Genomic DNA, 25,165 nt, shown 5'->3' on the forward strand with positions numbered 1-25,165 from the left:
TCTCAGAACCACAGGTCTTTACTAACTGCTGCAAGGAAACAGGGGTTTCATGAAAAGCAGAAGGAAACTTTCAGGGTGCCTGCTCATGCAGTTGACGAGGCTCTATGTCCAGTCTAGACTAAAACAGACCGACCTCGCCAAAACAAAGAAAAAACAACAATAAATAAAAATGTATCAAAGAAGTGATTGTCATTTCATTTGTGTTCCAGTTGTCCTCTGTGTGACATATTTGGACCAAAAAGTTCCACATTCAGCTCAAGTCAACATGTTTCCCAGGTCTCCAATGTCTGAAAACGTAAAGCTGCAATACTGTCATTACAGTAGCCAGGAACATGGTTGCACACCCCTACGTTGCACCCTTTAGCCTATGAAGACACATCTGACCACAAAAGTCCAGACCACTTTTGATTTGAATGCTCAGGCTCAGCTTTTCTGTGATTTCAATACAGAATCGAGAATCGAGAGACACAAACATTCGAACATAACAAACCTAGCACTTGAAGCAAGGCAAAATGTGTTTCAGGGATAGGGTTAGGCTAAGAAAATTGTGATATGTCATTCTACTGAATCATGGTATTACCCTTGACAGATGCTTGATTATAATATTGAATTATAAGTTATATCACAAAAATGCAGTATACTAATTAAATCTGTACTTTTATTGCCTTTGCCCGAAGCACCTTATAAATAGCATCAAAACCGCTGTTACTAGAGGCATGAACTAACAGTTGGCAAAACAGTGAGACCCCTTGGAGTCATCCAGGTCACTGGATATTTAGGTGGGATGTTTTGGGGGTTCAGAATACTTTGCAGCAATCTAATAATGAAGAAGGGCTTTAAAAAAAATTCCAGGCAATTGGAGGTTAGATTATGGGACACAAAGCATTTAGCTGTATAAACACACTGTACTTTTCTTTTTGTGTAGGCTGGGTTTTCTACGAGAGAATAAGAGAGGTCAAGATTACTGAAGCAAAAGCCTCTTAGACTGTATGCAAGGCTGTACTAATGTTTTCTCCTTGGATGTTTATGCTTAACCTTTGGAAGCCCTCAGCTCCCTCCTCTGAGTCTATGTTGTCCATAGTAAAGGAAAAGCGCCTTCCCTTCTGAGATGGACAAAGACATTGGATAGTCAAAACACATTAATGCAGAATTTTAAATTGCTATAAATGGCAAAGGAGAGACCGTGGCCACTTTGAACTAGCAAGCGGAGTCTCCTGGCGCTAATCTACTCACAAAGTCAAGGAGACAAACTGGACATCGACTGTAGCAAAAGCAGAGCACAAACAGGAAGGCAAGGGGAGACGGATGCTGTGGGACAAAGCTGATGGAGCGACAAAAGACCTCAATGAACTGTCGTGAACTAGGAAAAGGAACAGCTGGCGTCAGCATCCCATCTAAAATGATGCTTCTTATCTCCTTATTCTTCTACTTAAAGAATTGAAGTGCAGCGTTCTCACAGTGGCTTTGATAAAGTGGTAGTGTTACGTGGGTTTTGTTTTTTCGGTTTTGTTTTTAAGTTATTTAAAGGCTATGTTTACCACAACATCCTCATTTTTTTATCTCATTATTGAAAAGAACAACAGCTGCAATATCATCATGTCTTCAGAATTAGTTTAGCCCCTTCATAGAGAACTAAAACCATTTGGGATGTAAAACGAAGCCTTTAAGCAGCATGTAAATAAAAATAAATCAGGTTTTCAGCTGAGACAAACACCACATACAATGCGAGAGAGTAAATATAAATTAAATGGTTTCATATATAATATAGACATATATATATATATATATATATATATATATATATATACACACTTCTGTTTATGAAAATCTGATCAAATAAGCCAGCACATTTATTCAACATTAGGACGTATTCCTATGGATACAAAGACACTCACACTCACTCAGAGCAAACCTCTGGGTCCCAGACAGCAGGGGGAACGTGTGAAGGTTATTGCTCGACAGAGTAAATGAAATGCATGGGGAACGGGGGGGAAGGGATCTCAGGTACAGAAAGATGAATGGGGTTTAGGTTAGCTGGAGCTCTCCTGACATGGTAAGCTTCAAGGCAGAGGAGGAATAAGGATGAGGCGATGGAAGATTAATGGGTCTCGGGCAGCTGTGCAGAGGGTGGTGTTTAAAGAGCAGCCCTGGGTGGGGGAGGGGAGGGGGTAAGTGAGATAAATGGGGTGCAGTTGTCTAGGGGCATTGTACTGTGAAGCTGAACTGGATAGGGGATCCACTGCAGATTGTGCAGAACCAGCTACATAAATAAAGTTGGTAAAGATGCCTTATTGTACTCACTTGCGTCTCAATTCAAACCTAAACTGTCGCGGCCTACTCTGTTTCCCCTGCTACCCAGAATCCACTTCACACTTGTCAGTCAATCGAAACAGGGAAGTAGGGGGCGAAGAACAAAGGATGTGGACGACGTATCGGGGTGTCTAACTGATTTAACCTCGTTATTCACAGCCTTGAAGAAGCCCACTCACAACAATACGAGCTGACCAAGAAACAAACAAGAACTGAAAATGCCCTCCGAGCACGAAACAAACAAAAGAACACGCCGTCGTACACAGAGGACTCTCGGCAGCTTGGCAAATTATTAAAGTGTGGCGCGTGTGTGGCTGGTTATTAAAAGGGACAACCACAACGAGCAGTACAAAAATACAGTGTTACCAACCTACTGCACTTCACATGAAAATGGAGTACGTGAACTGCTTACAAATTATATATATATGGAAAAAAGTAAACAGAAGTTGGTTGTTTAGCTACAAACAAATCCCAGCAACTAAGGGGATTTCATTGTTTTAAAAAAAGGAACTATGCAAGACAACAATAGAAGTCAGAGAAAGGCCAACATGGCTGAAACAAAGGATTTGTCTGCTGCTCTTAGGAAGTCAGCGCTAAATATTTATAGTACAAAGAAGAGCTGCTTAAATTTTAAAGCCAGAGAATTCTGCTTATATCACTTTATAGAAAAGAGGATTCAAACCTTTGTTGCAGTGGGGGGGAAAGGAAATAAAACACTTTGCTTTATGAAAGGCAATTCTGTCACAGAGTAATAGTGCAATGGCAGGTGTTGGCAAATCATACCTCACTGGGGCATGTACCCAGAAATGTTAGTGCAGACCAGGCTCCCATGAAGTAGAGAGAAATGTATCCCATGTTTAAATGTAAAGAGGTAACCAAGTTCAATTGTAAAGTTATCAAAGCAATGGAAGACCTCTTTGAAATGTTTCTTTCAACCCACAAAATGTTTTTTTTCTTCCTATAGCTCTTCGTATAGTTAACAAAATTACTGCAGACAGGACAATTTTCTTTTATATGTAGACTTGTGTTTTTTCCCCCCTTTCTCCATAATTGGTAATTGTCAGCAGCTATTTTGATAATGATTATCATAATCTTCCCATACTGGAATCTGTCATCGTCCTTGGTTGAGTGATGAACCCACTTGACTTTGACTTGAAAGCAACATTCTCACAATTTATATGTGGTTGTTAGTAACACGCAGGAAGTAAGACCTGAGGGGGAATATTGCGGCACAAATGAATATATATAAAAATACCATTGTTCTGTACGTTTAATAACAGACATTATTCTGCCCAGTATGATTAAATCATTATATAGATTACCTTGCAGTAAAACGCATCTGTTTCGGTGAAGAATATTTTCATGCTACCATAAACACTTAAGGCATTTATTTATTATTCAGCTTCACTCTGGACAACTACCTTAGTCTTTTCTTCACTGCATTTTCCCTATAAACAGTATCGCCACAGTCCAACATATATAAATTATGCTATGCTACATTATGCTAACTACTATTTTCACTTCCTTATTGTGTGGTGGTGTGTCTGACCTCTACCTTAAATGTTTAAAGTCTGCTTAACTGCAAACATAATCCATCTACCTACTGTTAAAGACTCCACTCTGGCAAATATGCCGCCACTGTCTGAGTCTTAATAAATGCACCTCCATTCTTCTGCTGGTTAATCAGTAATTCTAAGCTCGAGGGGTTGAGTATTTAAAAGTGTTATCATACACCCAAGTTGCTGTGGTATGTCTAGGGAGGACCACAACTGCAAACCCAAACATCTGAAACACACTCATTTCTTTCAGGTATAAATCTAGCAAAAAAGCAGTGCAGCTGTCAGTGTCAGCTGGAATACAGACACCATCAATATCTCTCAGTCTTGCAGAGACCTGGCACTCATTAAGTCTTGCTTTTCGTTGGTGAATCAAGGAGTGCCTGGTTTACTTTGCCCCCGCCACGTACCCCCTGCAGTATTCAGCATCAATACTTTGCCACTTCAGATTCCAGATGCCACTGACCTCCATGTTTCAGGGTTCATCCAACTTAGAGAGGACGTTTTTAATGAATTAGCAACTTGGCTATTACATTGTGTAAAATAATGGTTTCAGGAAACTCATGCCTCATGTCTCAATATTTGATCTCTACCAACAATTTGTGGTACCACATAAAAAATAAGTAGGTTAAAATTATGACGGACATGAGAGCATTGGAAGAGGTCATTGGAAGTGTTAAATAAACAAACTAGAAATAGAAATAAATAAGAGCATACACCACTTCAAGTCTGCTTCACTTTCCAGTTGAATTGTAATAATGAACCTTATTCTGTTTAATTACGGTTTTTGCATTTTAAAAACTCTTCAGTTGCTTTTAGTTCTGCACTCCTGCTTTTTACGCAGTTGGACAGAGGAGCAAATGAAGTGTGACAATGGCAGTGACACAGAATGAGGGCTTCAGACATGACCGCTGATTGCCAGTAAAAGCTGAATAACTTTCTAAATACAGGAAAAAAAAGAAACATGGAAAAATAGGGCAATTGGAATTCTGCATGAGCGCACTGACAAGTAAATTTGTCATAGCCAGCTTTTTATGTAAGCTTTCGTTTGCAAAGGAAAGCCGACCGTTCCACTGGAGATTGCTGCAGTGACTTTGGGACCGCACACTTCTTAAGAGATACACAGCATAACAAAATAAAATAAAAGTGTTCACAGAAAAGCAAACTCAAGTATAACCCACAAGGCTGAAGAATAATGCTTCCTGAATGGAATTAAAGCTGGACTAAGTTAAGTTTTCCATAGCTCTGTGGGCAAAATAAAAATAAAATATAGGGAGATAACTTTAAACCAAAATCTGCACCAGCGCACAATTACGATGAACACTGCATCTGCACATGGTGGCCTCAGTGAATGTGTCACTACTAGAAAACCACTGCAGAGAGATCAAAGAGATTGCAGGAGCAGTTGCCTAGAAGCTACATATAATTTCAGGCAGGATTTAAACATTGCTTTCATTGTACGCATTTATCTATTTATTTTTTGGCTATGAGGAATGCACTTCTGCAGTTCATCTAGCAAGGGCAAAAAAACACACACAAAAGCATGCAACAATAAAACAAAATTATTTCAGTTTAACTCCTGGGTGTTGAAGGAAAGCTTTATGAAAAAGCTAAATTCTGGTTCCAGTTGAGTATGGAGGTGAAGGCTTTCAGAGTACGGTCCTATGTCTTGTGGCTTCGCACACATTTTATTACTTGCACTGCAAAGGTCGCCGGCAGAAGGATACAATTCAGACAGCCACGGTTGTTTGTCTAAGCATCTCTGCGTGCCTGTGTCTCACATAGCTCTCGGCTAAGTCTGGCCTCTTCGACACACACTGGCTACTGATCTACTGGAGCAGAAATACATCTGCCCTTCCCTCTCAAGTCTCTGTGTCAGCCGTCCCAAATCATCAATGACACGGATGCACTGCTTCCTCACAGTGTTACCGTTTTGTGGCCTTCAGGGGAGCTTCATCATGAAGATCACCAGCTAAATCAAACAGTAATGAAATTTCTGTGCACATTATGAACACTAGCACGATAACACGGGTTCGCAATGAACAGGTATCTCACGCAGAATGAGCAGCAGATAAATGGACAGGTTTATATCAAAACACAGAGACCGCATTCAGTTTTGGAGGTAGGTTTTGTCTGTGTTTGGCATGTAAATGAAAACTTCAATGTGTCAGTAAGTAGACTGAACAGTTTAGATGCTAGTCATGGCCTTCTGATCAATGCTATGAGAGGATGACCCAAATAAATCTATTCAATTTTTTTTTTTAATTGAACAATCTTTGTCTCATCTAATTTGCATTTCCTCATGGCTTTGGACATCAAACGGGTACTGAAAAGATGTGTAACTCACCTGTGGAAGATCAACTTTAATAGCAGAAAACTGCCTTTTGTAATATACCTATCAGAAAATATACCTTTTTCTGCTATTCAAACAAAGCACAGAGATTGAAATGAAATCCCAGCAATTATTGTATCAGTTCCAGTCACACAATGCTACAGTGGTGCAAGTGCAATATAATACTGGTATACATCAAGTAGCATATGGTAATATGTAGTTGCAATGGCAATCTGCATTAAAACAACAGGAATTCTCTTGAATTTTTATTTTATTTTTAATTTGTGAGGCACTGCAATGTGCCCAAGCAGCCACCCTGAGGGGCAGGAGCGCGTCTGTCTCTTCTGAAGACAGACGGACTGGCACATTTGTGCTGGCTGTTTGCTAACAGGCTGGCATTTAAAGAAGCCAAAATTGCCCACAAGAACACAAGAAAGGTCCAGAATCTGATTTCTGCCTACACTTGGTAGAGGGTAAAAGGGCTAATTAATAAGAGACTGGAGATGGTGAAAATAAAACAATCATATTTTTTTATTCATACAGGTTAATACACAGACATGCAACTCCTTGCTTGCAGTTACACCCTAGTCATACTAGTAAAACAGCAACTCTGCCTATATCGTCAATGATTATAGCTTCGATAGGAAATTCTTGGTCAGGTGCTCCACTGCTGCTTTAATTGGCAGATCAAAGTGTGCAACGACAATGGAAACTCTTTTTATTGTATTTATTTATTTATTTTGCACTGGCCCATACCAGTCATTAAACATTTGCACGTCTGAAATCTCCCTCTAATCAAGTGCCAGAAGAGAGTACTGAGAACGAGCAGACAATCATATATGTAAAATACTGTAATTCTGCTGGAACCCATAATGATTTTCAAGTATATGTAAAAGGAGCAAAAAAACAAACAAACAAACAAAAACAACTGGTGGAGGACTAGACTAGTTACCTAACTTCTGAAGTTATGGGCTCAGAAGCAGCTTAGACTACAAATTAAATAAGCTTAGATTTGTCTAACATCTAGCAGGGAATATACTGCATCTCTGTTGTGTTCGAACGAATGTCAAAGCATTAAAAAGCAACAAACGCATTAAAAACGACAAGGACTTAGCATTACTGGTTTCCTTGTGATTTGTTAACAAGGTAACATTAACCGTTTTATAGACAAGAAACTACTTTGCTGTGGTCTCGAGGGGGAAACCTCATGAATAGTAAAGGAGCATTTCAGAGGAACATCACAGCACTTTGTAAGTGAAATGAGCATGTCCCACAGGTCCAGAAGAAACAGACTTAAGGCTTAAGACAGGTTTAAGAACATAAGTAAGGTTAACAACGAGAGGAGTTTTCTAGTTTCGTTGTTCGTTTTGGTTGCTCGAGACATATTAACTTATCCAAGGCCCTTGTCAAACTGTTCCCTCAGCTTGTACAATGTGGTGAAGGAGTTGTTCCAAACACACACAACTCTACAGTTTCCAATAACCATGCATGGAGCTTCAAAGGCCAACAAACCAAAAATAAGAACTTGTCAGGAATCTTTCTGAAGTTGTCAGAATAACTTGATCATCAGTCGTTTTCATCTGACTTTGTGGTTGTATCTGTCATAAAAGAAGATAAAAAAAAAGTAGCCTACAGTTATGATGTCACAGACTACATGAAAATGATAGAAATACCAGACATTTTCAGCAAGGGTTGGGAGGAGGGCCCAGGGGGCACTGAGGGGTTGGAGGACCTGTACCAAGTATTCTAGTTTGACACTGAAGACTTCAGAAGCAGGGAAGGGGCTCCTGCTTTCAGAAGTGGAGCAAGCATAAAAGATAAAAATATGAATGCCAAAGGAGTAGACAGAGAGTAATTACCACCAGTTATCTGCCAATTGTAAGAGGACTAATAACCATTGATCTGCTGTCAGGGTGAAACGGTGGTGGAGAATTTGGGTGAGACGTGATAATTAGTCAGGCTGTTTGAGAAAGCAGCCCAGGTCCCCCCCATATTACTGCGCATAAAAAGATTAGCCTAAAAAAACTGCTGCACACCAGGGAATTAAGGTCAAATGCAAATTTCCAAGCTAGACGTCTGTGTGTGGGAGACACAGTAGCCTGATTAAGTGAGCTGAGCTCCCATTTCCCTGGTGTGAAAGGCAAAATTTCCTCTTGCGTGTTCAATCATCTGCACTGTCTAGCCTTTATACGTATGTGTATATATATTCTGCACTATCTGTCTCTTACCAATTTGAACCTGGCAGAGGGATAAGGCCACACGGCTGTGTGCTCCACATATCAGCCACCTTAACTAGTTAGTGTTCCTTCATTAACATAGGAGCTGGGGGGTTGTTATTTTTTATTTTTATAACATAATGGCTGGCTGCTGCAAATAATTAATTAACAAGCCTATCAAAATCCTCACCTGCCAGTCGCTGAGATTAAATGCAGTAAATAAAAATATTAATTCATAATTGAAAGTTGCATTTTTAACAGAATGGGTCTAATAATTTTGTGGAAAACCTTCCTACTTCACTAATGCAAATTGAGACACAGTGATGCAGTTTTAAACAAGAACCATAATCTTCAACATTTAGGTTTCACATAATTCTGTATATAGGATTGCTGTTTTTCTGAAATAGTCCTTCACTTTCCAGAGACTGAATATGCCTGGGATACAATATTTAATTATAACTATAAAACAACAATTAACACAAAAAAAAAATAAACACTACCACTGACCTTTGAAAAATAATCAAAGTTGTGAGGACAATAGAATCAGAACTCAGCAGGAATAATGGGAAGCAAGAGAACATTACAAAATTAATCAATAAATGCAGAAAGCAATTAATTTTGTCCGTAAAAGCACAGTATCTGGGAGAAGCTTGGAACAGAGATAAGTGGTGACAAAGAGACAAGCAGTCAGCAAAGACCTACTGGAATGACTCATTAGTGCATTTACATCAGAGTCGGAGCCATTCTTGGTGGCTCCCTGGGGGTCTCGGCCATGGGCTGCGCTGTGCCCAGTGAACAGGCGTGATTTGCCTAACACCGCTCTCACAATCTGGAGTGGCCAGGGCTCCTTTGTTATGGGAGGTTAAAATTACTCCCTGGAACCTAAACACAAGAGCCTGGCGGAGCTGCGCTGCTGATAGACATTGGCAAAGTGTATCGAAGCGGAAATCAGCTGCCTACCACTTGACATTTGATAATTGAAAGTGATAGATGCTTATAAGCGTCTGGGAGCATACGTGAGCTCTGCACTCGCTGCCCAGTCTGTCTGCCATTACCTTATCATTTACAGATTAGTCGGCCAGGGATGACGCCAGTGATTAGTTAATGACATTGATTTCAATACACATCTGGCAACGAGGCAGTGTGTTTGTCACAGAGAGTGAACCGGCACATTATCTACAGGGGTTTGTAAGAGGCCTGGGAGATCTACAAAGCTGGGGCAAAACCAGATTCATTATTAACGGCAACTAGCTTGTGAAGAGCAGGTTGAACTTAACAACATTAAGTACATTAGGGGTATTTTCTGGTCCATATGCAAGAAACTGACCTCTACTCTTAATAGAGAGCCAGATAGTTTATAGTGAGTGTTGGCTGTGTGTGGAGGGCGGAGGGTGTACTGACATACATTTGCACTAGACGTAGTTAGTTTGAGAACTAGTCTCCACAGAGACCCACATAAATCACGTATGCTGTAGCCAATGTGCTCGCAAGCCTAGTCTGCACTCAATCACTGCAGCTCCGAAGCACTGAAGCCTTGTAAAGAACGAGGAAAAGATTCTGGAGGGAAACGAGAAAATCAATCTCGCTCTGCTGCAGAGCGCTCCTGGGTGAAGCAGTAAAGTTGCCTCTTTTAATTGAAAACTCGAATCTTGTTCAGCTTTCAACAAGATCCCTAATTTGCACTTGTTGACAGTGCTGAAGCGAGGGCGCGTGCTGTAGATTGTAAGGCCTGCACCATAGAAAGTGAGCAGACAAACACGAATTACAAAGGACAGGGGCAATTATGCAAACTGCCCCCTATTTTGTTTAAGCCCTGTGACCCCCCACCAAAAAAGTACTAACTATCTCCACTTCTGTCACCTCATTATTTCAGCAGCTATCAGACCAAATAGCAGGTTCTATACTATTTCATATACAGCTATCATTTACTTTTCAAAATCAAAATAAGCACCTGCTACTCTTCAAAACTTTCTTAATTAAAAAAAGTCTCTCTCTCTAGAACAATTCTGCTAAATATGTTAAATGTTCCTGTCATGGGCTTTCTTTGGATTTTATTCCAAGATTTTCCACAATGAAAAAGAAAGTAAGGCTTAATTGTTGCAAATTATGCAAACAGAAAACACATGTTGCACTACTTTAGATGGTACACAAGCTCTTGGGAGGGAGAGGGAGAAAATGGAAGACCGACAGTAATCCATGAGAGAGAATATTACAGAGCGAGACAGAAACCGAGTTAGAAAATGAGACGTTGAGACAAAGAGGCAAAATCCTCACAGCAGACTGGTTACCACAATGAAACAGGAGACACACAGACAGAGATGTGATGGAAAAAAGTCTGTAGGAGACTGCAGAAAAGCACTGATGCTCTTAGAGTTTTCTATAATCTCACAAGCAGACAAGTGCGTGAATTATGTTAAGGTTAAAACAGAGTGTCGATATCAAATCTTATTGCAGCAGCATTTCAAGGTATTAAAAAAATAAAAAACCTATTAAAATAATTGTATACCGCCTGCTCCATGAAACAGTATAAAAAAGGCTGTCTCTAAGACGAGTAATCCAGACCTGGCTGGGAAACAACAGCTTGTGTAAAGTATAAAATGGGTCACTCTCTGACCTGCATTGAGGCACACACATTACATAACCTTGTCGCTTCATAAACCAATATATGCGGCTGTTTGTTTGTGTGATTTTGTGCCCTCTCTCACAATAAATCTGACTTCTGGATTTTATAGAACACAACCCACAGGATCGAACTGTACTCGGATTGACACAAACCTTTGGAGGCCTGGATACTACTACTATTTAACAGCCCTGTAAAAATGTATAGGTGAATTCAAGTGAGTGACTAACCTCAATTTGTTAATCATGCCACTCAAAAGAAGAAATCAGCATGAGGTGGAGCACCAATCCCCGCCACCACACACATAAGAGTACAACAGTATTTAAATGTATCATGAATATATATTTAAACTCATTGGGAATGGTAAGTTTAATCTGAGAGAACAGTGTAATTTGCATTCAATAACATTTCACACTCCACAGTGAATCAAACTACATATTAGTATGGTTGTAATTAGTTTCATGGTACACTCCAATCCCATCAAAGCAGTTTACAATCCAAATTAGACCCAATCAGACAAATTTATACTAGCACAATTTTATTGCCAAAGCAGGACTAGAATATGAGCTATCTGCCGTTACCATTTTGCCTTTTTATTTATGAATTAAAAATAATTAAAAAGTGGCTTTTGATAAGAATTAAATCATGATTGGGTACAAGTTTGTAATCTGTAATTTGTGTTTTGACACCTTCTGCTACGTTTTATAGATATTTACAAAATTATGATTTTTAACCAGACCATTTTTTTCCAGTCTTTTTGCATTTTGAAATATTAACAAATGTTTATTAGTAGTAGAGCATTAGCAGGAGATTGTACAGGTAGAAACAAAATGTTCCTGCACTGTCTACCAGGACAGGGAAGTTTGGCATTTAAACTCAAAGCTTGATTGATGCAGGTTGACTTACCTCACCACACATAATCACAGATTTACCACAGAGTAGATATTTCAAAATGCTTCTAGCCATTCTCCTAATGATTAAAGCAATATTTTTAGTTTTTCTTGTTTTTGATGTTGCCATTGTTCTGTTTTCTGAATAACATACTTATCTAAGATGAATACTGCTGCCCCCCAACCCCACCCTTGCAACACAGTGAAAAGCATTATTTAAAAAATAAAAAATAAAAATGTTGCAATCCATACACAAGTCCAACTTCAAATAGAACTCTTAGCCGATAATTACAAGACCTTTCATATTCTCACTGGCATTATTGTGGAGGAGAGTTGCTTTGATTTCATTAAAAGGAACTGGGAAAGACGTGGGCTAAAATAGGATGGGCTTCATCAAATAACCACTTAGGGTAAACAAACTCGAGGATGCCAAGCCTGTCTTTTGCTTGATTTGAGAAAACAACCGCCAAAATAGAACTGTTCATCCATCACAAACATTTCAGTCAAAATGGCATTAATCCTCCCCAAAATTCTGATTAACGTCATTTCTAGGGGATTCATTGATTTGATGTTAGTGATGCCACATTTATGGATTGATTTATTTATGATCTTGATGGGCTTATCAAGGTTTGTGGCCTCTTTGTGCAACACAAACTTCAAAGATTTGGGGCTTTTACTGTGGGCGCCCTGCTGAGTTTTAATAAAGAATATATAAGATAAATATGAAATCTATACTATATTTGAAGTGTTATTGCTGTCAAAGGACTATTTCTCCTTCAACATCTTGACAAAGCTTCACAGCTTCAGGGAAATGGCACTGTGGTTGAAAGATCTTCATTAATCAAAGCGACGGGCCTAATCTTAGGGGCTGCTTCCCCCTGCTGACTTGGGACAGAAGCCACAATCCCAACGCTGACCTGGTCTGGCTCGAGAGGAGGGGGTGGGGGAGGGCTGCTGTGTCCATATGTAATGTAGGACAGGCTGGCCACCTGTTAGAGACACAAATCCCACTGGGCTAGAAAAATACAGTCACCACGGAGACCAGACTGAGAGGCTGAGTGGGAGACAGACTAACTGATTTGCAGTCTGCTGCTGACAAGACAGACAGTGCCGAAAACCCCTAGAGACAGACTGATAGAGAGACAGACAGAATAAAAATGAGGAGAGCGGCAGACAGGTAGAAGGAGGGAAGGAAAGAGGCAGACAATCAAGACGACAGAAAAATGAAGAAGGGGGGAGAAAGGGAAGATGAAAGGGAGATGGAAGCAGAGAGATCACATTGTCATGCTTGGTAGCCAGAGGTGCAGACTGAACGAAACACAAGAGAGAAATGAAGAGACACAAGCAAGCAGACAGGAAAAGGTGAAGAGTTGGAACAACCAGGAGACAGAGGACCTGGGAGGAAAAAATACATTACCCAAGTGAGATAGTATTTCACCTGCATGCTAGTAGATACTACTATGCTAAATCAGTCAATTTAACTCTCACAAAAAAACAAGCCATTGTTTAGCAATTAGCGGCCCCACTTGCTTTCTTGCATTTGCCTTTTTGCTCACATAAACACGGCTAGACGGTCCTCACAGGGAGAGTGCTGATTTCATTGGCACCATGTTTCCAAATGAGAAATGAAGGACCAGAATCCCAGCACAAACAGCCGTGATGAGAATTAAATCTAAAGGGGAAGCAGACACGGAGCTGGCCCAGACACAGACTGGCTAATTCACAAGGCCCTACGCATGAACTCTTGAGGGCACACTGATGCAGGGACGACTGTTCACACAGAATGGCATCTCAGCATCTCCCCTCGCTGTCCTTCCTGTTCAAGGCCAATGTGCAAAGGGAAATTTTTTTAGGCACTTGCCTTGAGAACAGCTTTTGAATAATGTATTGTGGGAACAATCAACCAATTTAAAACAAGAGTCTTTTAAAGGCATATTGAAGTCCTTCTTGAAAGTAGGTGTGTTTTGTTTTGTATTGCATTGTATTGTATAGTATTGTATTGTATTGTATTGTACAACCACAGATGGTCCTGGTTTGTGGTAAGAAAGGGTTAATCCTATTGTACGCAATTCTCTGCCTTTAAACTAGTTCAAGACCAAGGGAAATATAAATATAAACCCTTTTTAAAAATAAAGAAAAGACAAAAGGAAGATATTGACAATTAAGTGCTATGAAAATACAGTGTTTTAAAGAGAGAATTCAAAAGGCCAGTCCACAGCAGGGCTATGCTAATTGCTGCCTGGCATTATCAAAATGAAGCACTCTGTTAGGCAGATCCAGTCTCCTGCTGAGAATCCCTACTGCTCTCCCTGAAGATGCACTTCAGCCGCGCTGTACCCACCCTGACTCATCGCAGTGGCCTGTATTTAAACTGGTTTCCAGTGTGCTGCCGAGATGACAGCTTAATGAACGCAAATGACAGTGCACAAAGAGGCAATGGCAGCCTGCTGAGGGCAAAATAAGGTCTTTTGAAAAACATATATCTAATTAGAGAAGCTTAATTGAATTCCATTACAAGCTTTAAAAAAATAAAACCACTACCACAGTCAGCGATGCAGGAGAAATAACTCTGTACCCACTGACAACCGATTTTCTTTTTTAAAAGAGATTCTCAGTTTTATTTTAATCTTTCCGTCCTTTCTTGTGTATGAAATTCAAAACGGCCATGTTTTGTGCATCAGAAAAATGGACAAAGGGAATTGAAGGGACATACACGTCTGTAGCTCACTTTAACCACAGCGTGTTTCAATGGGATCCGAGATGGAGACACGCTATGACTCCTGGGCATTGACTTGGACAGGGATCTCTCCCATCTGATTCAGAAAGATAGGGTCAAGTAGCTGCAAGCATTTGGATAGAGCATTAGGGTAGAAAAGAGTTGTACCCTTATTTCCATAATGAAACATTTTTTCTTCTCCTTTTTGACCACTTTGACTGCATCAGGATTGAAAAGAAATACAGGAGTACAACATCAAGTTAAGAGAGTGGTTGTGTTGCCATTAACTTTAATTTTCCATTACACTCATTCACATTGACAAATGCTGTGTCCTTCAATGAGGGCTGCTGAATGGGAGCCATTTGTAATCTACACATCAGACCAACCCTTAAGATTTCCAACATGGCAGGTAGACCTTCATGGCCTCTGTAGTTATTGAATGAGAACAGCATTCTTCTCCTTCCAGAGAAGCTCATGTGAGAACACCCTGTCATTTTCCTGCTTCGTCAGTCACCCCACGGGCCTCTTTTCTAAGCCCCAATACTAACCAGCTGCAATCAAACACATACAGAACCAGAGAAGGGGGAGGGTGGTTCTCCAGCACACCACATTTGTAACGCTTCTTTTTAATATCCCATTCCTAAAAGGCCAATTACAGGACCTGAACAAGAAATCGGGCATCCCACATTAAACAAACATTGCCTTTTCTGCCCGGCTCTGCTTCACCAATTGCATTACTTCCAGATGCCACTCAGGCCACCTGGGGCATCGCAAAATAAGATGCTCAGAGTGACAGCTGTTTTCCATTTAACTGAAAACAACTTGAAGAGGGGAGAGGGAAAGTAAGATGGCTGGGATCCAGCGAACACCCCTCGTGCAGTAGACACGTCTTCATTAGGAATGTGGGAGTCGCTGTGCACCATCACCGCACGCCGGACCGTGAGACAAGGTAGACGAGAGTGTTGGAAGGCACTTGACTTGTTAATGGGATAAAGTTAAGTACAATGTACAGTGAGCATGATATAAACAGGTCTGCTCACTTCGCTAATGGGCTGTGACATTGGTTTCTTAATCTGGAGACCTTCTCTGGTGCCTATCTTTTCAGTGATGCTAATGAGGCTTCCAAAGCTTTCCTACAGACAGACACAAATAAACCCTGACAAAGCTAGGAAAATAACCTGCATGAACAGTGACAGGAGGGTTCACATCAGAAAACAAACACTCCCTCCCACACAGAGCACAGAAATAGACACCTGCCTCCGTCAACTTCTCTGTTGCAGTACCGACGAACTAGGGAAAGCAAAGCTACAGCTCTGCTTAAGGGTTTTTTAAAGTCTGGAGCTGACCTTGAATCTCTGACACAATTTCAACAAAATGACCCAAACTCTTTTGGAAACGGACTCACTGGTTTATTTCATGAAAAGGATTTATGAATCCAGGTACAACAGGCTACTCAGTAAACAATCAGTAAATCAAGCCATTTTGCCCAAATCGTCTTGTGTTCTTCTGCACAGTGGAGAGTGTCGTAAGTGCTAAATAAAGCATTGGTAGAGAAACAGGACACAAGAACCTACAACAAACAAGTGAAGAACAAGCCCAGCGCAAAGCTATTACTCAATTCCTCAAGCTGGTCTTTCAATGAGGGGCAGAATGAGGTAACGCAGGGCTAATCAAGCTCCTTCAATTTGAGTTTAAAATGTTCTCAGCAGGCACTTTCTTTTTCAAATAATGATCTAAGAGCACCATTAAATGTTCTAGTTAAAAGCACTAAATCAATCCTGCATCTGATGAACTAAAAACTCCACTGACTGATGTCCTCTTCTGAGACAGAGGAAAAAAAAGTAGATATGTTTGTGTGGAGAAAATAATAAACCCTAGATGAGTACGTTGGGAACACAGATGTATTTTGAGATGCATTACTAAAATTGTGATTGAGATTTGAGAAAAGCCAGAGAGTCATTAGTGTTTCAGTAGACGCGTCTCCCGTATTTGAACACGTCATATGTTCCCATAATGGTGGGAGGACATTGCTTTGAAGTCTTCTCCTTATTCCTGTGCTGTTGTCTGCTGATGGAGCTGCTCATCAGCGATTAAGAGACTTTTAGTCACAATCTGTTTTTAAGTACCCAGACTGTCTATAGCCATCTTTGTCAGATCGCAGAAGCTAACCAGGGCTGAGGTTTGAGATTTCTTCCAGTAAAACCAGATTACTCCTGTAAGTGGTGTCTGCGAACCAGTAGGTGTCACCAGAAAATTCAGATCAATGACCTAGGCTGGGATTAAATTAAATTAAATTAAAGATTTGTATTTAAAATAAAATACAAATCTGTACTTAGTTTTGCCTTCATTTTGAGTAAGATGCTACTTGAATCATAATTGTAACTGCTATGATTAACCATTTTTGTAGTTTGCTATTAGTGGGTTGGTGAAAGTTTTGATTTCCTTGGGCCCGTAGAACAGTAAAGGGGTCATTGAAGAAGGCATCACATTTTGTATTGGCTGCTCAACCAAGATCTGGGTAATCTTTTGGACATTAAACATTGCTTGGCTCCTTTTATGTAAAAGGGCTCTTAACCCAGATACTCTGGCCAAATGCAGACATGTTGCCTTGATGAATTTCAGCTAGGTCACTATAGTGACCTAAAATGCCATAAAAATATTCTGACGTTCAGGCATGTGACTGGTGGTGTTACTATAGATATCTAAACATTTCTTGCTGTAATATATTACCTAGGAAATAAATTATTTCCTTTTATTGCTATGCAGCACACACTCGTTGTATTCTTTCCAGCATTGTGTATTACTGTACAGATATATTTTGCAAGAGATATTTATTCTTCTTGTGGTCTGGCATTAAAAACCAGTATGTCTCCTGCATTAGAAACTGTGACAAAAGACACAGAAACCCATAGAAATATTAAGTATGGGATGTGATGTAGTGAGTATCACATGCAGGAAAATGCAGATATAAATCAACTAAAAGAACTCTTAACATATGCAGTAATACAGCTTAGGAAATAACTGAAATAACTCAAAATGACAGACAATTATTTTCAATACCAATTACAACCATTAGTGGTAATTGTGAATGAAGTTCATTATTGGTACAGGCTTACTAGTATGAGGCATTTTTAATTGAAAGTGTCTGATCAAATCAAAATCATGTTTCTTCACCTTCTTTAAGATTACTCTAGATGCTGTCTCTTAAACAGCCAGCTCTTAGAAGTAGACATTTCGGTTTTATTTTGAAAAATCTATTATAAATGGCTTCATTGTTCTGGTGGATCCATTATGGTCACTGAGTGGAAGACTCACGGCTCTGTATTGATCCGTTTTATGCCTATTTAGAAAGAATGCTTTTTATTAACCATTACAAACCAAACCTTTTATTTTAAAAAGTAATTTAGGAAGAAACCACAGAATACACAATACACAATTACAAACAAAAAAGGAATTTTAAATATTTGGGGTCTCCATTGCTATCAGAATGCTCCACTTGAAGGAAAATAAAGAAGAGTTGATTGGGAAGGGAAAGATTTGTGGCCACGCCGTTCTTGAATTTCTCAACAAACTTTAGGATAACAGACCCTGTGCTTGTTTTGATGTTTTTATTATTGATTGTTTCAGAATATGAAGCCCCTGTAGACCCTCCGAATGCTTTAGGCAGCAGCCTAACCCACCTTACGACATCTCGACTGCTGGGACTAACAAGCTCCCTATCAATATCACGATGGAAAGGCACCTCCAGACACCTCTTGTCTTGAAAACTGCAGAGACCATCACGATTCAAAAAGCCACTCTCACAAGCTTAAAGCTGCTTTGTAAATCAAACAATTAATGCAGATGTCGCTACCTTTCAGAAGGTGCAACATTTAGATTAAATAACCGATTCCCCTATTGCCAGGTGTTCAAAAGACAAACTGTTCTCTTAGTGCACACTAATCAGGAAATAACAGCATATATTCAGCTGTGTCAAATGTTCATTATTTATAGAAAACAAAAACTCTTGAGTAGGAAAAAAGACCAGTTAAACAGGGATGTCTCTAAATGGCTCTGTTTGTTTTATTTTTTGTTTATTCAATGTTTTTTCAAAGCTTCATTTTGGAGAGGCTGAAGCTGTCAAAGAGTACAGACTGTATTCTAACTAGAGGCTTGGTTGTAAACAAAGGTTCCTCCGCTCTAGAACCAAGGCTTTCACTCAAGATGTTGGGGGAGGAGCCTAGGAAATTTTTCTCAACTGTAAATGAAAAAGATCTGCTGTCAAAACGCGTCAAATTTGTCACTCAACAGAGGGCTCCACTGAGAAATCCCCAGGTGGTGAACATGATATTTGAGGATGTGAGGTTGGGTTAACAAGTAAAGTAGGGACATGGATTCCCCAAGTTTTCACCATAACCTTTTTGGCACCCACAATACTTTCTTCAGTGTGTAGAGCCAGTCACAGCAAAACCACCTCTTCAGGCCTGACAGCTTAAGCCATTTATATAACCTCTCTGCAGTTTATAAATCCCTAATTAAAACTGTTTGGGGACTTTAAGATGATTTTTCACTGTCACCTGTTGTCCGTTTTCAATCATTCAGCGTCTGCAGAGCCACTGGACTGTTGCGCTGGCCTGGAGGAATTAACGGCCAGCTGGCGGTGTGTATTTTGTGAATTATAATGGGGAGCAGGACATGAACAAGCTCTTCACATGCAAGTCATGGTCCTGCCACAAGGAGTAACTGACCATAACCCCATCCACACCCAAACTGGTCCCATCTACGGTGGTTGAAGCCCAAAACACATATGATTGGATTTCTGATATACTCTAGGACAAACATGCATGTATTAATAATGTCTGAAAATTAACCATTACAAAAAATATATATACTTATTTACTTATTCTAATATTGATCTTGATGTTTTCATCTTTAAGCATAAAATATTATATTGTTGAATTTGTGTGTAACAAAATTACAGAAAAACAAAAAGTAAAAAAGAACGGAATATAAATAAATCTGCAGTCAGATTCAATTATGATTGAATGATCGACTATTTTGTCTCCTTCTAAGTTGGTGTTGATGGGTTTCCTAAGCAACAGATCTACCCAAGACCTTCAGATCCCAGTCTTTTGAACATCTACAGGTAATATATATTGGGGAGTGGCAAAGTATGACCACCTATCAAAAGCGACAGAAGGTGCATAAAAATGACATTCCCAAGGACAGGCATGACATTAAATCTTCTGAGCCCCCTTTAAGCTGCGAAAAAAAACATGAGGAATAATTGAAGTCTGAAGCCGAGGAAGCCTCATTCAGAGTAATGTTTATCGACAGGCATCCTGCCCTCAGTTGCAGCTGCCCTGTCATTCTGTGCAGTAAAGTCATGCTTAATTATCTGCATGTGGTGTCATGTGGGTTGTTTTGGTGCACCACACAACACCCCCAGCCCCCTTCCTCCAACCTGCTCCTCTGTGCTCAAATCAGCAGTGCGCACACACAAAGACAATGCATCATTCATGTATCCTGAGAGCAACGTGTTGTCTGTCAGATTCCCTTTGTTGTGCAGCGCGTCTCGTCACACTGGGGCCTGTGCCCTCTCGCTCTCCGCCATGCGCCGATGTACGTTCTCATCTCATTGAATCGCACCCACAGGCACTCGACAGGTTTCCCGTGGAGTACAAACGGAGACTCAGAGGGAGTCTGTGTCACGGAGAGAGGTGAAGAGCTGCCATTGGAGACTAACTCTCCAACTGAGCGAGAAAAAACCAACAGCTTCTCTGGTTATAGTCCAATAAAAGATGACCTTATTCCAATTATAATGATCTGTACCACTCCCATTTTCAATTGATAGCCCCACCACCTCCAAAAGCAGGAAAATATGCAATAAAACCAGAGCTGGAATACTGGGTGGAATAAAAAGAGCATTTGCTTTCTGTACACTCACAAAAGCTGACATTTCCAATTATCCCCTGTCAACACGGCTCCCCTTTGATTGCCTCCAATATCAGCACGTATGAAAGAAAGAAGTCTTTAGACCGGTTTGTTATTGTGCTTATTATAAACATTATTGCAGCGCGTATTACCCTCATTCAATTTTCATTTGCGTCTTATTTTGGCAAAAGTGTAAGATATCAAAACATTTCAAGGTTAATTATATTATTGTCCCACAGCTGCAAGAAAAAGCATCTTTCCCCCGCCAAGACAAGTAAAGAAAAATTGCTGAAGACGGAGCTAAGACTGGATTTTAACCACTTGAAATAACTTGGGAATCTTTCTCTTTTTTTCCACAATGATATACATACAATTTCCCCTGCATGTATTACATCACAGTTTATTCAAACAAGGACAGATTGACGTATGCAAATGTGACTGAAATTCCATCATCTAACGGACCTAAAACATATCTACTTTAGCAAGCATGGCCGAGCATTTCAGGAGACTGGGCTGAAATTATTATGGTGTTCAGGGCTGCAGATATTATCCATTGTATTAATAAAATAGGTGATTACCCAGTCGTTAAGAAGAAGAAAAAAGAAAAATGGAAGTACTCGGTGCTATGACTGCAGAGCTAGACATGAAAAACAAACCCTGAATAATTTTGTAGTCAAAACTGTTGCTTTGTTGTTACTCTTCCAGTCTCCATTTCACATCAATTTGATGATATTAATACACAAATACACTGGAAAGTCTATAAAAGATACATTATATAGTACTCTTTTATCTTTATATTTCCACTTTAAAGCGAAGAATGCATCACCATTGCCATTTTAGTGGAACTGTATGTTTTCCAGACACTCAGGGCTTTTAGATGCAGCTTCATAATTCTCCATTTCAAAAGTTGATATTTTTCAGAGAGCATTGCCATACATTTTCTAACATATGGTTCCGAGAACTGCAAATTCTTGATTTCATAGATTGAGCAAATATTTGAAAGGGGTCAGTTTATATATATCTTATATAAAATCTATTTTTCCACCTATTGTAAATCATTTTGCAGGTTATGGTGAAATTATACGCTGCACAAATGATGCGAATGCTGTGGTGAAATGGCTCCACATGAGAAATAAATTCATCCTGTTGCATGCGCTACATTCTTCCAGACCATAAAATACAAGCAATGACTTGAGAAGAATTGATAAAGACAAAAAAACGAGTTAGTTAATGAAGAGAAACAAAGGCAAGGCTTCCTACGTGAAGTGAAGTATTAAGCTGTTTGAAGAGGCTTTAGAAATAATTTGGCTTCAGCGGTCTCTTTAAGGAGAGGACATTGAATGCATACAGACAGGAGGCTCCCGCAGAAGACTGGCCATGTCCAGTGAGTCACCCCTAGTTCACAACAGCACCACAGAACATCCCTGGGCAGAATTACTCACATAGTCAGGCAGCGACGAGTTGTCTTCAGTCCCGAACGGCCCCCTCAGAGACTGCGTGGCCTGCTCCAGGACTTTGTTGTGCTTCTTTGACAGCAGGGCAAAGAGACTGAGGAACAAGGGTAGAAAGGAATGCAATGAACATGAAACAGTATTAGATTTATGATCAAATCAATTTTACATAGTATCCAACACCACATCACACAGTGTTCTCCAGCCACGTTGTGATTGGGCACCTGGGTGACACATAATCGAAGGGGCGGGGCTTCTAACTAAGTATTTGAGGAGCATCATTTTAGCTGCGTTTTAGATTCTTTTGGTTTACTTATGAAATCTGGAGGTTCCAGTGTAAATTAACTGATGGGAAATCATTGTAAGATTTTGTATATAAATATCAGCAGTTGGAGAACGCTGTAACATTTACCATGCTATGCTTTACATGATAAACTAAAGACAGAGCGGTATTCAATGGTGGTGTAAATCTGCTGACAATAAATGTCTCCTAAAGATTTTATGGCCACCTACAGAGAAAGAAATATCATTGCCTACACCCTACACCTATTTCCTTGTTTGTTCTCATATCCCATGCTGCTTGTGTGTGTTCTCTCACATTTGTGTTAATTACAATATACAAATGAATCCAGCTGTAGTATATTTCAAGAAGCATCAGACAACATTCGGTACTACTAGAGTCACAAAAGGCCCTTACAATTCATTACAATGTCTCCCAGCTGAGATCACCCTTTAAAAAAACAACACTATCACCGATTCAAAAGACTAATTCATTGAAGCCACAGAAGCCACATGGGATTTGAAAACAAGCACAGAAACCATCAGTATAAATACTGGTTTTGTCTTTATTCATTTGTTTTTATTTTTTGAGGTGGACATAAAACTTTAACATCTATGTTTTCATCACAGAAGACAAATCCAGTGCAACACAGATTTAGACAACTAAAAAGCAGCACATCCCCCAATTATAAACAGAGGTTTCTGAATCGGTACACTGGCATAATCACATTTTGACATTATTCATGCAGGGTGGAAAACAGGAAAACAACATCTGCCTTATTTTCCAGCGCTCGACCTCTCTCTCCGTTGTCATTATAATGCAGTACTTTCAGGTTTATTTTACAATCCCAGTAAGAAAAACACTTCAGTTTTCTTGTCTTCACTGCATTAAAATTCCCAGACAAACAGCCTTCACTAGTAGTATCTTATGACTCTACAAATGTGCATCATCACAGGAAATGAATAACACTGTAAGGAAGACAAGAATAATATTGCATAATGCTAATTGGCTTCATATCAAAGATGTCATTCTCTAACTCAATACGACTTGCTTTTTTGTTATTGTATATAAAACTACGAAATTCTCACTCAATAGACTATGCATTGGCATATATACTCTGCATGTTTTTTCATGTATGCCTTTTCTAATTGAATGGACTCCATATACATTTAAAGGCCTTAGGTTAATATATATATATATATATATATATATATATATATATATATATATATATACCTGCTTTTCTATGAGGCAGTTGCTGAGTTTTCTGTAATTGAGTCGCGCTGAAAAAAGAATGCATTTGCATCTAGCTATCAATCAATGGTATGGAGGAAACATCTACAGGATGAGGGTGGATGCTTTCAATGTATACTGTAAGTGTAAGATTTCATTTCAGAAGCTATTTAAATCCACATTTTACAATTTTATTAAAAAAGCAATAAGAGTATATTTAATATATTAAATCAAGTCATGGTACTCAAATGCTATTGATGTATGTTCAAAACAAACAAGCACCCTACTTTCAATTTTCCTTGCCTTTGCCTTTTAAGGTGCTGCCAGAAGCATTCTTCACTAACACTTTTATTATGCTTTTCTCTTTTCCTGCCTTTGGCGATTTCCAAACACAATTCTGTCTCGGAATTATGGTTCACGGGGAGAAATGTCTGTTTCAGATTCCAAAGAAATATTCTCACTTGAGTGACCTCCAGTTTCTCATTTGAGTCACACTGGCCTAGTTGAGTGTCCGGGAAGGATATTTTTCAAAAGACCACAGGCTCACCAATAGCCTGGTTCTACTGTACATGGTTTATATATATATATATATATATATATATATATATATATATATAAACAGCCATAGTGTACAAACTGTTAAAACAAAGTACAAGGTGGGTGTAGGGGAGGTCATTAAAAAGTCCCACAGAACATAGCAAGCTGCCCCTGCTAGCAGTTACAATGCCCCCTGCCGAATAATTAGGTATACTTTAGGGTACTTAGAAGTTAAATTCACTAAACTGTGGCTAATACAAATCCAGTTTATTATCAGAAAGAAAAGAGGAAAAAATATAATAACAAAAACATCTAAGTGCATTAACTATCCCCTGGTTTTCTAGATTGGTCCTTGACTCAGTCATAACCTGACATAAATTACTGTCAAACAATGCACACTTCCATTTGCTGGCAGAACACACTGCTTGGAAAATTTCTAGTTGTCTGGATTAAGCCTAGCCAATTAACTCTTGTGCTGCTCACCTACCATAGCATGTTGTACAGCACACCAACCCCCTTCTCCCACCCACCCATTTATAAACTTTAAACCAAAAACCTAACTTTCAGTACAAACCTGAGGATGTCCCTATTAACAGAGTTGTAATATTTTTTTCATCATGTGCATCTTTTGCAAATACCTTGCGGGACACCAAAAACACTATAGGTACTACCTAAATTAGGTAGGTAACACACAGATGTACTACAACAGGTAATAGTGAAAACTAAGCTAACTATACTTTCTTTCACGTATTTACGTGGCACTGCAATGCAGCATCTAAGTTCACAATAAAGACTGATTATGACTTAAGTGTTAGAGTGAGAGCATTCTTATTTATTTAATTCTTAAAAATGTTGTTAATTTACTAAAAAGGGCCTTGCATTAATGCAACACTGTTTCCTTCTTTCACAAGCAAATTATATAGAGAACGGAATAATATTCATTCAATAGGAAGCTTCATTTTTTTTAACTCAAGACTGTGTAGGGAAGTGAAATATTTGTTTTTTAATCTTCCCAGGATTCCATTGGGAGATTTTCTGGGATCACGATAAGAGGGTTTAATAAGCCAACAAACATGTACATGTATATACATGTGCCATTCTGCTCACATTG

At 39.4% G+C, this 25,165-nt stretch overlaps 1 protein-coding gene across 2 annotated transcripts in view; it reads right to left on the reverse strand.

The window, feature by feature from the left end:
- The window catches only part of dym (dymeclin), a 120,726-nt gene that overhangs the window by 18,751 nt on the left and 76,810 nt on the right, over positions 1-25,165 (reverse strand). For both annotated transcript variants that reach the window (XM_066710532.1, XM_066710531.1), the window contains exon 14: positions 21,996-22,101. In XM_066710532.1, the coding sequence (XP_066566629.1) occupies positions 21,996-22,101 (106 nt within the window). The remainder of the gene's footprint in view (positions 1-21,995; positions 22,102-25,165) is intronic.

This window comes from Amia ocellicauda, chromosome 8 (genome assembly GCF_036373705.1).
Source record: "Amia ocellicauda isolate fAmiCal2 chromosome 8, fAmiCal2.hap1, whole genome shotgun sequence".
Classification (NCBI taxonomy): Eukaryota; Metazoa; Chordata; class Actinopteri; order Amiiformes; family Amiidae; genus Amia; species Amia ocellicauda.